The sequence below is a fragment of the Grammomys surdaster genome, unplaced genomic scaffold (genome assembly GCF_004785775.1).
Source record: "Grammomys surdaster isolate TR1022 unplaced genomic scaffold, NIH_TR_1.0 199, whole genome shotgun sequence".
Lineage (NCBI taxonomy): Eukaryota > Metazoa > Chordata > Mammalia > Rodentia > Muridae > Grammomys > Grammomys surdaster.
Window position 1 is genome coordinate 3,075,447 of NW_021604644.1, and position 15,079 is coordinate 3,090,525.

General features: G+C 39.2%; 1 protein-coding gene across 4 annotated transcripts in view; it reads right to left on the minus strand.

The window, feature by feature from the left end:
* Nucleotides 1-15,079, minus strand: part of Ncbp1 (nuclear cap binding protein subunit 1) — a 36,064-nt gene that overhangs the window by 18,974 nt on the left and 2,011 nt on the right. For all 4 annotated transcript variants that reach the window (XM_028770207.1, XM_028770206.1, XM_028770205.1 and 1 more), the window contains exons 2-9: nucleotides 11,003-11,091; nucleotides 10,435-10,535; nucleotides 8,497-8,653; nucleotides 6,093-6,200; nucleotides 5,549-5,670; nucleotides 4,012-4,081; nucleotides 3,406-3,621; nucleotides 493-590 (exon numbers count right to left, since the gene is read on the minus strand). In XM_028770207.1, the coding sequence (XP_028626040.1) occupies nucleotides 493-590; nucleotides 3,406-3,621; nucleotides 4,012-4,081; nucleotides 5,549-5,670; nucleotides 6,093-6,200; nucleotides 8,497-8,653; nucleotides 10,435-10,535; nucleotides 11,003-11,091 (961 nt within the window). The remainder of the gene's footprint in view (nucleotides 1-492; nucleotides 591-3,405; nucleotides 3,622-4,011; nucleotides 4,082-5,548; nucleotides 5,671-6,092; nucleotides 6,201-8,496; nucleotides 8,654-10,434; nucleotides 10,536-11,002; nucleotides 11,092-15,079) is intronic.

Consider the following 15,079-nt stretch of genomic DNA (forward strand, 5'->3'; position numbering starts at 1 on the left):
GGCTTTTCACTACAGCGGGGGTTCAGCAGCTGGAGAACTGGCTCAGTGGCTGAGAGGACTGGCGGCTCTTCTAGAGGACCAGGCTCCATTCCAGCACTCACATGGCAGTTCACAACTGTTTGTAACCCCATTTTACAGGTGACTCAAAGCCCTCTTTTGGCCTTTGAGGGCACCAGATACACATTTGGTATACAACTATACATGTACAAAAAATACCCATACACATAAAAAAAATATTCCAAACAAAATATCTGGGGTTCACTGATTGGCTTGACTGTTGAGACGGCAACCCCTGGGGATACTCCTGTTTCAGTGTCTCCAGAACTGAGCTGAGGAAGTGCCAACACCTGACTTGTACATGGGCACCTGAATGCTGGTCCTCATGCTTGCTAGGCTATCTCTACAGCCTAAAATCTCTAAACATACAGTCCGTTCTTATAAAAGAATCAAATGTCTTTCTACCCCTTTAAAGTACCATGGAGGGAATCTTACCAAGTTTTCCTTTCCTTCCAGTAGGATTTTATGATGCAATGCAGATTCTCCTCTATGACAAACCTCTCTACCGAATGGCTCCCTGGCATAACAGGACCCTAGAAAGAAGACCAAATGCACTCATATGCAGAATCACAAAACAGATTTCTTTCATTTATTCAATAAATACTTGAACTGAACTGACTAGGACTGAACTGTTGTGCTAAGTAACTACCACAGAATCAAGTGTATAGTGCTCCTGAGAGACCCAGTAATGACACCAGAACCATTTTACAAATCTTTTTTTTTTTTATTTAGAAAACTCTATCACTCTATCTGTCCATCTATCATCTATCCATTCACTGTGTATGGGTGTGTGCCACGGTGCATTGGTGGAGATCAGAGAACAATTTGTGGGGAACTGGCTCTCTTTACTATGGGAGTCTGGCAATAATGATGGAACTCTGGTGTCAGGTTTCAAGGCCCATGCTTTTATCCACTGAAGCATTGCCCACTTTCTAAATTTAATAAACACTCTTAAAAGACACTATCAAAAGAACAAGAACATGCTATTTTGAAGTAACTACTTTGGAGTATTATACTCTCCGACAGAGGAAGGACAGGCAGTGTGCAGCAACAGCAAGGAAATACAATTAGCATAAAAGAAATACATACTGAGGTCAAATTCTTGTTTCCTTCACCACAACTAATAATAACTAATCACAAAGACTAAATGTCATGAATATAAACTAGATTTTCAGTTGATGAACCTAATTAGGTCATCATATAATTTTGAATCAAAGTGCTTTCTTATTATTTAATATAGACCCTGCAACCAAGTCCCCCAGCATTCAGGGAAGGCTAGACTACTGAATGGGAATCAAAGACAGGCATTAAACTGATCTTAGGTGAAATGATCCTGACCACGACTGCTCTGGGCTGATCCAGGGAGAAGAGGTTGAAAACTCACACTGAAGAGCAGCCATGAGCTTGGAAAGGGGACATTTAGAATCTCTGCTTTATATTTGTTTGTATTTTTTTCTTTTAAAAAAATAAGAAAAATAAACAACAAGATCAAAACCAAACCAAAGGTCCTGTGCAACGGCACTTCATACAAAGACAGCTGGTTTTGATTATATATACTTGTTATTTCACTTGTGCCAACAATATAGACTTTAAGTCCCACTCTTGAAATACATTTGCTCTCTAAGTAATTTGGTGCATGAAACTCTATGTGGCATAGGTAACCAGAGAAGTAGAGTCAGGCCCAGCACCTTATAATACACAGGACAGTGCTTGTTCATGAACCTGTACCCTGAAAAGCCTACTTACTGTGCTGGGGATGAGGTTGAACTGCCACATGCAACCAGGACGGAGCAAGCAGCAGTTCTGGTACTTTAGCTAAAGCTAACTTCTCCAGAAACAATCTAGCAGTCATATGCTTGCTGCGTGGCCCCAAGGCAGACACATACACATTGAGATACAAAATATTTAGTATGTGCTTAAAATATCAATTTTTAAATCCAATATCACAACAAAATCATGTTTTCCTATTAAAAAGCTACCAACAATTTAGCTTCATAATAAAAAACATAAAAAGTATTATAAAACTTAGAATGTTAACTTGGGAGGCTGGTAAAATACTTTAATAATTGTACAATATAAATAACTTAAACTGAGATGTTTAAAAATAATGGACAATTTAGAAAAGGAAGATTTTTTTTTTAAATATTAACAATAGCTAAATAGTTATTGACCAGGAGTGTAGCTTGGTCAGTAGAGTGCTTGCTTAGCACGCACGAAGCCCTGGGTTCAATTCTTAGCAACACATAGAACTGGGTATGGTTGGGAATGTTTGTAATCACAACAGAGGCAAACACAGGAGGATCACAAGTTAAAGGACTTCAACTGTAATAGCAAATACAATGCTATAAGGGACCCTTTCTCAGGAAAAAAAAAAGAAAGCTGAAATATTCAGCATAGTGGTTCATAAGTACTACCTCAGAATTTAAGAGGCCAAGGCAAGAGGATTGCCACAATGAAGACTGGGCTACAGAGAGAGACATACACTAAACAAACAATAAAAATTAGCTAGACATGGTGCCCGGGAGATGGCTCAGTGGAAGATCCCCCAGAATCCACATTAAAAGCTAGACCAGGTGGCATGTACCTCTATCCCCAGTATTGTGGGAATCTCAAGATAGGTAGATTTGTAGACTTAGTAGTCATCCAGTGTAGCTACAATGGTGAGCTCCAGGTTCATCGAGAGACCTTGCCAACCCCATCCTCCAAGGGTGAAGAGCAGTGAACAACAGCTGAAGTTACCCTCTAGCTACCACACCACATGCACACCACACACCCCTACCCTAACAGCTAAAACTGAGCACACATCATGAGTCACTGTTCAAGGTATTTAACATGTGACAATAGTTTAATCTGCCTAGGGAAACATACTATTATTCCTTGGGAGCCAGGCATAGGAAGTAAATCTTTTCCTCCGGGTCCAGGTTGTATTTACATGAAAATGCTGGCTAACTGGCATTCAACTTACCCTCTTGATTGTTAAACTATGCTGTCTTTCTTATTTACATGAGTAAAGCAAAAGTTTTTGCACAACAAGGTGATATAGTTTGCTGAATTAAAACATTAAATTGATTTAAAATCTTATGTTACCAAACAACAACAACAAACCACCAAAACCCCAAAACCCTGAAAATTAAAAGATTATTTCAGAGCTGAGCAAGGTGGTACAAGCCTGTAATCCCAGCCAGCACCTGAAAGGCTGAGGTAAGAGAATTTGTAAGCTCAAAGCCAATCTGGGCTCCAGAGAGAGAAACTCTGTCTCAAAATATCTAAGACATAAGTCAAAGGAAACTAAGTCACAAGCACAGCTTCAAGCCAGGCCCTTCCTGGAGATCTTGGCCACTCATGTACCTCTGGGTCATCTGTGTAGTCAAACATCCTGAAGATGACCCTGGGCATTGGGTACACCGAGTCTTCTGTGTGAGGCGGTGGTGTGAAAGGAGGCAGGTTGTGCTGTAGTGCTTCACAGAGGATGCTGTCAAAGGCAAGGTAGGGTCTTAGGATGTGCCTTTCCTGCCACCGGTCTTTTTTCAATTTCTGAATCTGGGCCCACAGGCAATCTAAATACTAAAAAGAGATTTTAATATTTAGTAGATACATTTTGGTTAAACAAAAAAGTCTACCATCTAAAATGCATAACAAAGTGAACTAGTTTGGTATTTCATACAGTAGTAAAGAATGGGATTTTAAGTTTTTGATTAAATTTCATTTCTTAAGGTTGTACTTTTCCTCATTTGTGTGGCACATGGCTCACAGAGCACAAGTGGAGCTCGCAGGACAGCCTGTAGGGATCAGTGTCCTCCTTCCACTGTGTGGGTCCTGGGAACTGAATGTCGGGTAGGGTTGGTGGAAGCACCTTTACCCACCGAGTCATCTCCCTGACTCAGTTTAAGCACGTTATAGAGCCAAGAATCTACTCAAGAGCTGTGTTTATATTACAAGATGGAAATCAATCACCTCTTCTTGTGGATGTGGTTTATCGGCAGTCCATACTTGTAACATGGGCACGTGAGTCTTCTGGCGTCTTCTAAAGATAAACATGAAAATCTACACTTAGGGTTTAAAACATAAAAGACATTCAATGGTTCTCATGACTAACTACAGCAACGAAAAACATTTCTGTCCATCAGATCAGCAGATCAACATTTTTGATAATGGTCTATCAGAATATAGGCATTTCTGTATCTCAAACACTGAGGGCACAGAGTATTAATTGGTACAACCTCGATCCTGGAAGAATATGTCTCTGGAAGACTATCTGACTCTATCTGTCAAAAATCTCAACTGTTCTGAATATGTACCCAACAATGTCATTTCTATGAATTCATATCCCCATAAATACAGCCGCAAATACATATGCATACATACACACAAGAATATTTGAATCTTGTTTATATATAGTACCAGGAACCTGCACAGGCTAAATATCCACAGAGAGTGGACTAATGAAGAGAAATTATGTTCTATTAAAAAAAAAAAAGAATACTGTTAATAAAACCAATCAGACAGAACCACGTGCTTTTATATAACAATTTCAAATTAAAGAAAAAAGAATGTAAATAAGTACATGTGCGTGTAAATAAGTATATATATGCTAGATTGTCATTTATATAAAATCAGGCATATATTTCCACACTCACATATATACACATATTTGCATACACACAGATATGTAAAAAAAGTCTTTAGATGGCATGTTCATTTGGACCCAACCAAATAATATTAATGGTATTCAAAGATATATGATAAAAATCAATCTGTGGGGGCTGGAGAGATGGCTCAGCGGTTAAGAGCACTGACTGCTCTTCCAGAGGTCCTGAGTTCAAATCCCAGAAACCACATGGTGGCTCACAACCATCCGTAATGAGATTGGATGCCCTCTTCTGGTGTATCTGAAGACAGCTACAGTATATTCATAAATAAAATAAATAAATAAATCTTTAAAAAAAAATCAATCTGTGAAAGCTGAAGGAACACATGATCATTATCACTATGTTGTGAGGTAACTAGGGATGTTCACTAACAAGGCCCATTATTTGATTGTACCTAATAAAACAAAGCACGTTTTTTACACTGGCCTGGGGAACGGCTTGGCTTAGAATTAATATGCATGAAATAAAACTCTGTGTCAGGGCAGTGCTCCTATTCAGAACATATTAGTAACATGTCTCAAGTCCTCCCAGTCAACTCAGTAGCCTGAGCAGCAGAGAGGTAATTTTAAGCCACAGGTGACTCTCAGCTTTCGAACACTAGAACCCCGAGGAGCTGTTATACCTGGGTGTTCTATCATGACCATAGGAAAACAGCTTAAAAGACTCCTTACCAACTTGCTGTACTAACAAAGTACTGCGGTCTTAGTGAGTTATAGCAGCAGGAGAATAAAATTTAATGAACATTTTCTGTAACTTTGGAGCTGGTGTTACTGCTAACAGAGAACTTAAGGCATTTATTGCATCTTTATGCAAACAACGAAGCGTGACAGCAGCCGCCTTACTTGAGATAGCTTTCAGTGGTGGAGAAGATGCGGTCCATCTCTGCATCTTTCTTTTCATACAACTCCTTCCCAACCCAGGGCAAGGATGACAGAAACGCATAAACATACCAATCCCGCCGCACCTGAACAAGTTTAAAAGGGTAATTAAAAAAATGCATGCTAGTTAATTTTATTTATTAACTAGTCTGTCTTTCCATGGTTAGATGCAAGGCAAGCACTCTATAAGAGAGCTACACAACTCCCCCATCTTTTTTACTCATAAATGCAATACTGGGGAGGCTTTTCAATAGAGCTTAAATAAAACACCTGGCTAACCCAGAGAATTTCCAAATATATATTTCTAATCTTATTTGAATCATTTTAATTAACACAAAGCTATCAAGAGAACCCACCAGTAAGCCAGCTGACTTGCCCTTCAGATATTAAGCATTACAGTGTGATAATATACTACTGCATTTTGTTTATTGCTGTTATCAGTGGGGAAAACAAAACCAAAAGTCCAGTAACAGTGTTGCACAGAAAAGATTCGATAGAGGGTGCTTACTTGAGGCACATCTTCTTCCTGAGTTACACTTACAAAATTCTCAAACATAGCAACCATAGATGGGGCAGCAATCACATGACAATTCACAAGATCAGACAGGAAACGGACCTGTGAGGGTAAACAATATCTGCATTAAACCTAACAGTCCTTCACAATAGTTACAAAATAAACAACCTTTAATCAGCCTAGGAAACTAAAACCTCCGCCTATATTTAGTTTACTATGTTTTTGTTTTTACAATCTGTCAGCCAAGAAGTCTTTAAATTTAAGGCTTAAAACAATATTTATACAAAATGACATGGATTCCGATGTCAGTGCCCATAAGCACACTTGCAGGGGAGGACAGCTCATGTCCGTCCATTCAGTTACTTATGGTACTGTAGCATACCAGGCCATGCTACATTAAGCACCTAGACAGTCAAATATTCATGGTACTCCATTCCACTCAAGTAGGTTGGCCTTTCAATCTGGAATAATTTTTGCTGAAATATAGAAACAGAAGTTTTAAGTAAAAGAGAGATTTATTGGGTTTCCAGTGTGTGCCAGGCTAAGTAAACAGTACTTAGGTACTGTTTTAAGGAACTCAACCTATTTGGGACAAACATAATCTAAACAAAAAGGGATTACTCCTACACTAAAAGGTAAATTAAAGAGGGCCCTTGGGAGACACCAGGGACAAGGAAAAAGAACAATAAGGAGAAACCCAGGCAGAGATATAAAGGCTGAGTAAAGCCCTAAGGGGGAGCAGGGAAGGCATTCTTGGCAGAAGGCTGTGCAAGTAAATTTATATAACTGCAGGGTTACAGGGGACAAGAGAATGCAATCCTACTGGGGCAATCACAAAAGACCAAGCCCTTAATCCTATATCCTAATACAATCCCGTTTCTCGAACTTGTCTTCAGTAAAAACTAACTTGATCACATATCTCCAGCACATATGTATTTACTTACAGTAAACACTGGATACTTACTAATTTATGTATTAGGTATTAGTAAGACTGAATTCCATTTCCTTCCATAAAAGACACATAAAGGCTCTACATTGCAAAAAGAATCTCAGAGCCAGAGGTTGGGAGGCGCCTGGGAAATGCTGTCTTCTGGACAGGACATGGCCACAGTACTTACAATTTACAGCAGCTACACAAAACCTACCCAAGACAGGGCAGGTCAACTTTCTCTCATGGATAAGGATGGAGCTCACAAAGCCCCATCCTTTCCAGAGGAGCTATTGGCAGTTAACTGTTGAAGTTTGGTCTGTTGTTGTGTATTATAATGCTAAATACTGGTCCTGGTTGCCTCAGGGACAAGGAGATCTTCACTTAACTAAGTGATGCTAAGTACTTTGCCCCAAAAGTTATCCCTAATGGGTCAAAAAAGATGCCTATAGCTGTGCAGAACAGAAGTAGGTGGGGCTTAGGTTCTGGGCTTGGGGTATGAGGCAGAGATGCAGGTGTGGGGTGTGTGTGGGGTGTTTGGCCAATTAGATTAAGAGTGGCCCAGGTGGAACACGGCAAATTATAACTCATAGTTATTGACAGAGAAGTAGACAAAATAGTTATACAGGATTGATATCTGCCCAGCTCTAATGCTGTTTAGGCTTATTATAAATGTAAAGGTTGTGCGTCTTTTATCTGGGAAATGAATGATTTAAGGCAGTATAGAAATCCCCGATTAATATTAAATATTTACCACACAGTTAAGATTCGGGGGAAGAAGGTATTTCCTTCAGTTGTGTAGCCATTACTAAGGTGCCCATGTTCCAGTAAATAACTTCCCACACCTGTATGCAAGCAACCCTAGTTAAATTCAGTAAGTCACTCTTGTGCAAAAAGACATGCAGGTGGCTAGCACGAGTACAGCAAGAGCAGGAGAGAGATAATGGGGACCAATGTGACTAGAATATCTGACATACGGACATACATGAAACTGTTAAAAACAGCCCACTATAAAACATAGGAAGGAAATGAAGCTTTTAACCAGTAGCCAACATGAGCAGAGCCTAGTTATACAAAGGCTATACTGCTGCTATTATTGAAGACAGACTCAAAGGCAGAGTAGATGGAAACCAGCAAATAAGGAGGAAGCTAAGAACACAAAACAGTTTCGAACTGTACCAGAAGCCATGGGGACAAAGGCGGTTTGGGAGATGGGATTTAGAGAGGTTAGAGACATAAAAGGACGCAAAGAAAAGGTAAAAATTAATGTCAGCTTTCTGAACAGCTTACCCGTAGACAGTGGCCCTATGAATGAGCTGCTGAGTTTACAGAAGAGGGGTATAAATAACAGGAATTTCAGGACTTGCAGTACCTTCTTTCCTTCATTTCAATACTAATTTATAACATATATTATAAATTATCTATATAATTTATATATATTACACACACACACATATGTATTAAACTTACCAAATATACAGCTTCATTATAGTTATTTGCTTTTAGTGACTCTTTAAGTTGACGAATCATTGCTTCTACAAATTCTCCTCCGAAGTTGTAATTTCTGGCATTCAGCAGTCCAACTAATGTTGTATAAATTGTTAGCTTCTCAGGTAACAGACGTGCACTGATTTGAGAACCCGTACAAAACAACCCCAAAACAAAGGTTTTATATTAAGCTGTTGAATTGTACATGAAGCTTTTAACATTAAATAACTTTGGAACAAAATTATTTTTAACCATGTTTTGAAAATGACTTCAGAAAAGACATAGTATCACTGAAAAGTATGCAGATACAGACTCTAATATTTTTCATTTTAGTTAATCCAAGAGCTAAGGAACAGTTTCTTGTGAAGTTATCACACCAAAATTAATGTAACTCATGTTAGAGCAGTTTTTCTTCTAATGTGTGGAGTGGAAGTGAGTAACAGTCCCAAAGAAGACGGTTTCTATGGTGATCTCTGAAGTGTTCCATGAAATGAAACTCTTTAATGCAGAATCATTCAGGGGAAGCATTCAGAGCTTCTAAACTTAGATAGCCAAACACCATGGGACCAGAATTCCTCTTGGAGAAACATTATTGGATTGCTTATAAAAAATAAAGAACTAAAATGAGTTTCCACCAAGTTCCTCTAAGAAATGCTTAAAACACGGCACGCTAATCAAGTTGAGAACATGCTGAGGACAGGTAGATGGCTGAGCCAGTTAAGGCTCTTCCTTGCCAACCTGAGTTTGAGAGAACAGATTTTTCCAAATCGTTCTCTGACCTCCACACATGCTGCAGCACATGTGCACCCACACATGGACTTACACACAAGGTTAACGAAGCCTTTGGACATAGCGCAAAATAATCAAGTAAGTACTAATGACAATTCTGTGGAGAATTCTCTTACATTTTTCTAAGGTATCTTGTTGGGCACAGAGGAGGATTTAGGAGCTCAAAAACTACTTGTATTGAAAGTACACCATGGTCCCTAAAACTTTCTCCAAGTAAAAAGATTTTAAAGGGCACTGTTAATCAATACCAGGCCAGCCTTACACGAGCAAGCATGGCTTCCACCAGCTTCACCAGCATAACAATTCTGCAATACATACTATCAAAACAGAGGGTATTGTATGGATAACTATACTAAAATGATCGTTTTCATAGTTTCTTAGTCTAGATATACATTTCTCTGAACTGACTGGATTCCTTTGCAAACAGAATTTATCTATGGGTCTAGAGAGTTCAACAGTTAAGAACGCCTATTCTTGCAGAGGACTCAAGTTGGATTCCCAGCACCCACATGGTGGCTCATAACTGCCTGAAACTCCAGTTCCAGGGCATCCAATGCTCTCTTCCGACTTCCATAGGCAGAGGAGTAAAATACTCATACAGGATCAAGGACAATTAAGTCATTAAAAGCTTCGAGGGCATCTTCAGCCCTCAAGAGAGATCACCCACTTGACTTAGTTTTCCAATATGTTTGGTTCTACTAATAACACACGCACGCACGCACACGCACGCACACACACACACACACACACACACACACACACACACCCCACAACGGAGCTAAACCCTACTTTAAACATCTAAATGTGACTCATTCCTTGGTGGGGGAAAAAGCATCTCTAAATAAGACATCTACTTTCTCATCTATTTTCTGAGTTAAAAAAATTAACTTCAATGATTTTAAAATTCTAAGAAACAAAACATAAGGAAAACATGTCATTTAAGTCCTATTTAGTCCTTTGAAAAACTAAGTTCAGCAAAGGGCAAAGATGAACATTTCATGAGCACGGGTTTCAGGACAGAAGGACAGCCAGTGACTAATCAACGTGAGCATGTCCTCTGAACATTTCCCAAAGCACACAAGAGTAGATAATACATCATCACCTGGATCCACAAATCTTTTACATACATACACTGTACAAAGGAGCCTTAAGATCTTGCTCTTGTAGTTAGGAAGATCAGCTTCTAAAACACCAGCCAGGCCTTCGAGATTGCTCTCTAAAGAGCAGGCGCTCTGCAGAAGACATTATTAATTACCAGTTAACACTCAAGCAGTCAGTGGATTAAAACTAAGAAAGAAAACAAGAACTGATGACAATTTCGTGGACAATTCCCTCAGCATCAATCAATTCCAGTAGCTACTGTTCTACAAAAAGAGTCAATGAAATCTTCCAAGCGAGAGGACAGCACGGGCTGCATTCTGCCTCTCACTAAGGATCTACCACTGTCTCGGGCATCAGTCTGCTTCAGGTCAGCTATACTGAGAAGACTATTCCCCAGGTCTGCTTAAGACTTATCTAATGAAAACTACTTACTGAAAAAATTTAATGATCTGAATCCCAGGAGTTTTAAAACACTTTCGATTTGAGATACAGATGTGCAGTAATAAAAACTTTGTCTAAAAACTACACTACCCAGTACAACTTTGGAAATTAATCAAGGATGTCAATCACAACCCTAACCCCTGGGCTTGGTGCATACCTTTTCCCCTACTTTGCATATTAAAGATTCCAAATGATCTTCAGTTTCATTTGCATCAGACGTCTTCCTCCTTTTGTGAGGCTGTCCGCCTATTTCACAACATTAAAAAAAAAAAGCAAAATTACATAATGAATCTACTGTCAGTTTTTGTCACCTTTTTAGCCTTTAATACCTTTTGTATTAGGTTGTACTTTTTAGAGTAGCTCAAAACCAACCCTGTTTTAACTAGGCTAGGCACCTGGAGAACTTGTATCCCACATCCTTTAAAGGTTTGTTTGTGCTAATGTGAGTGATGCACACATGTATACAGGTCCCTATGCTAGTACACTCCCATTAAAGAGCATCCTCTTTCACCACACTATTCCTTTAAGGCAAGGTCTCTCCCTGAACATGGGGCTTACTTTTCCTAGCTAGGTTGGAAGCCAGCAAGTCCTAGTGATAATCCCTGTCTCCTCTCTGCCTTGGAGCTGGGGTTTTAAAGGCATGTACTGCATGCCCAGCTTCTGAGCATGCTGACACCCAATCCCAGTTCTCAAATGCTTTTAACTGTTGAGCCATCTCTCCAGACCCCAGTCTCTCTCCCTGACTCCCTCTCTCTATATGTAAACACACACACACACACACACACACACACACACACGTATATAATTTTTTATTACTTTATGTGCATGGATGGTTTGTCTACATTTATGACTGTGTACTACTTGTATGTCTGGAGCTCATGAAGGCCAGAAGGGGACACCAGATGCCCTGTAACGTCTGTTATAGACATCTGTGAGAGACAGTCTGAGAGCTGGGAATTAAACCTGGGTTCCAGAGAACATCCAGGGCTCTTAACTGCTAAACCATCTTTCCAACTCCTCACCCTTGTCTCTACTATTAAGATTACTATAAACAACAATGCCAGGAGACAGATTTCAGTTAAACTTTGTTTAGACAGCATCCAGGGAGCTATGTCTATTTCTGTGAATACACTGCAATGGCACTGACATACGAAACAGCAGTAACCTGAATACTGCTGCTACTGTTCTTGCAGCCTGTTAATTGACCCCTCAGTTGTTGCTTCCTGAACCTGAGAGACTCAACAGTACTTGTTAATCTGATGATGTAACTAAACTACTACGTAAAGTGGTGAAATAGTCACATGTTCAGTCTAACATGGCAGAGAGTGACAGAAGGACACCCAAACACACACCATGAGCAGATATATGGACAACAACCATAAGGTTTAGGGAGTGGGGGTGGCTCACTGGGTAAAGCACTCACTGAGCAACCAGGAGAACCTGCCTGAGTAACACTTGCCTGTAAAACGTGGAAACAGGCAGGTCCCTGGAGCACCTTGATCAACTAGCCTAAATTCATGAAGTATAGTGGTTTTTTAATTGTTGTTTATTTTTTTAGACCTTTTCTCAAAAAAAAAAAAAAAAAAAAAAAAAGAAAAGAAAAGAAAAGAAAAAAGAAAAAGGCAGCCAGCCGGAGTAAGAAAAAGATAGGTATCTTAGAGCAGCAGTTTTCAACCTATGGGTTGCAACACCTTTGGGAGTCAAATGACCCTTCACAGGGTTGCATATCAGATAGCCTGCATAACAGATATTTATATTATCATTCACAACAGTGGCACAATTACAATTATGAAGTGGCAATGAAATAATTTTATGATTAGGGTTACCACAACAGGAGGAACTGTATTAAAGGGTGACAACACTAGGAAGGTTGAAAAACACCTTATTAAGACATTTTAGACCCTCTTTGGGGAATTAGCTGAATGTTTTCATGCCTTAAACAATAAAAGAGAAACAGATTTATGTTGGCACCATAATCCAGAAAAGGCTTTAAAACATTGCTATGTAAGTTTTACAATATATGTTAAAGTTACATATTGCTACATACACTTAGGTAGTGCAGAGAAGAGAGCTTTATGTTAATAACCACTCTAAAGGTCCGGCATGGTGATGTACGCCTTTAATCCCAGCACTTTGGCAGCAGAGGCAGGCAAATCTCTTGCGTTTGAAGCCAGCCCCATCTACACAGCCAGTTCCACACCAGCCAGGGCTCCACAGAGGAAAACAGTGGAGGTGGGTGGGTGGAAAACAGACAACAAAACAGAACAAACAAATAAATAAGACACCAGCTAATTTTCTCCCTGTAATAGGAACCTAATGTTACAAGGATACATTGTACTATTTCCTATATACTTATTAGAATCAGATGTGTAATTTAGATCAACAAAGTAAACAAAAAACCAACACAATGAAAGAAAAAAGTAACTTTGACTCTACAAACTTAAAACAAGAATTTAAAATGTCTAAAAATATCACCTCTGAAACAAAGTATACTGTCCTAAAGTATAAGGAACTTTTCATACAGTTAAGTTTAAAAACATCAGTCACAGTAAAATATAAAGACCTATGTGGAAGTACAATAGGCTATATGGTCTTTTGACTAAGATTCTGAACAATCTTATACTTCTGGTTGTGAGCCTAGCCTTTAATGGCTGAGCCACCTCTCCAGCCCGACTCTGAACAATCTAAATTCCTTCTTTTTTTTTTTTTTTTTTTTTCTCGAGACAGGGTTTCTCTGTGTAGCTCTGGCTGTCCTGGAACTCACTCTGTAGACCAGGCTGGCCTCGAACTCAGAAATCTGCCTGCGTCTGCCTCCCAAGTGCTGGGATTAAAGGTTTGTGCCACCACTGCCCAGCTCTAAATTCCTTGTTAACAATAAGACAGTATACTTAACACCGATAAAATGTAAATCCAATATTAATTGAAGAGGTTCAGAGACACTGTTAAGGAATCTAAGACTGCTAGACATGGTATTCCCCTTGGGGGAGGGCAGGGGCGGTCAGTGGGATCTATATAGTCAGGACATAGTAACAGTAGTCCCAGCCTGAATTGCATAGTTCTAGACAGCCAAGACCATATACATAGACAGTCAGCCACATAGAGACCCTGTCTCAAAAACAAACAAGCAAAAGAGTCTAAGACTGAGTTAGATTTGGTACTTTCCATTTACAATGTCCCTTTCTGTGACTCTAAATAAACTTCAGGAACTTTATTGATTAGCTACCTTATAATATCTCTGTGAATCCCTAATAGTCTAGTCCTACCAGAAATGTTTAAAGTGACCCAGTAAGGTAAGAGCCTCATCTAAACTCCCTGGTCTTACGTCTCATAACTTCTACCCTCGCTTTCTCTCTTCTACCAACAATAACCTCCTTGCTGTCTGTTTTCTAAACATGACAGAAATGTTCTAACCTTAACTCATAGTTTCCTTTGGACCTCTGCTTTCTCCAAACATCCACATGGCTTATCTTGACATCACTGAAGTCATAGGCCATCTACAAGCAGGCCTTACCTGACCAGCTTCTCTCTCATTTTGGTCTCTATACCCTTACCTCACTTTATTCTCCACAACCCTGTGACCATATAATGAATTATTATACTGCTGTGGGTTTTGTCTTGATACAAGGGAGGGAACCTCTACTGTTTTACTGCCTCCAACTGTACTGCAAGTACAGTAGTTAGGAAATTGTTTAGCAAGTCCTGATTATATTATACAGTTGTTTTTAGTATTCACAGGCCTCCAACTCAGATACCAAAACTCAATGATGTTCAAGTCCCTTATATAAAAAGTGGTGTTGGTATCTGCCCATGAACTATGCATAGTGTGATACTTTACACTATCTCTACATTACTCATCATATAGAATCTAAGTGCTATATACATAGTTGGGACATTGTATCACTTAGTAAATAACAAGGAAAAAATTAACTACAGGTTCAGTACCGACACCTTTCAAGTATTTTGTAACCACATTGCTTAATTCAAGGATAGAGAGAAAGAAGACTCAGAAGGCCAACTATACACAGCCTAGCATAAGGAACATCAGAGTAGAGCTAACAATAACCAGAAATGCTTAGATCTAGTTAGCTCTGATCCCTTTAAAATCCCTAGCCACCTGTAAAATAGCTATTTTTTAAAAAAATTGTAGACATTTCACTAAAAAGTAGCACAATTTTTTATTTAGATCACTAAATTCATTATTTAAGTCTAATAAAGTACATTTCCATATGTCTAC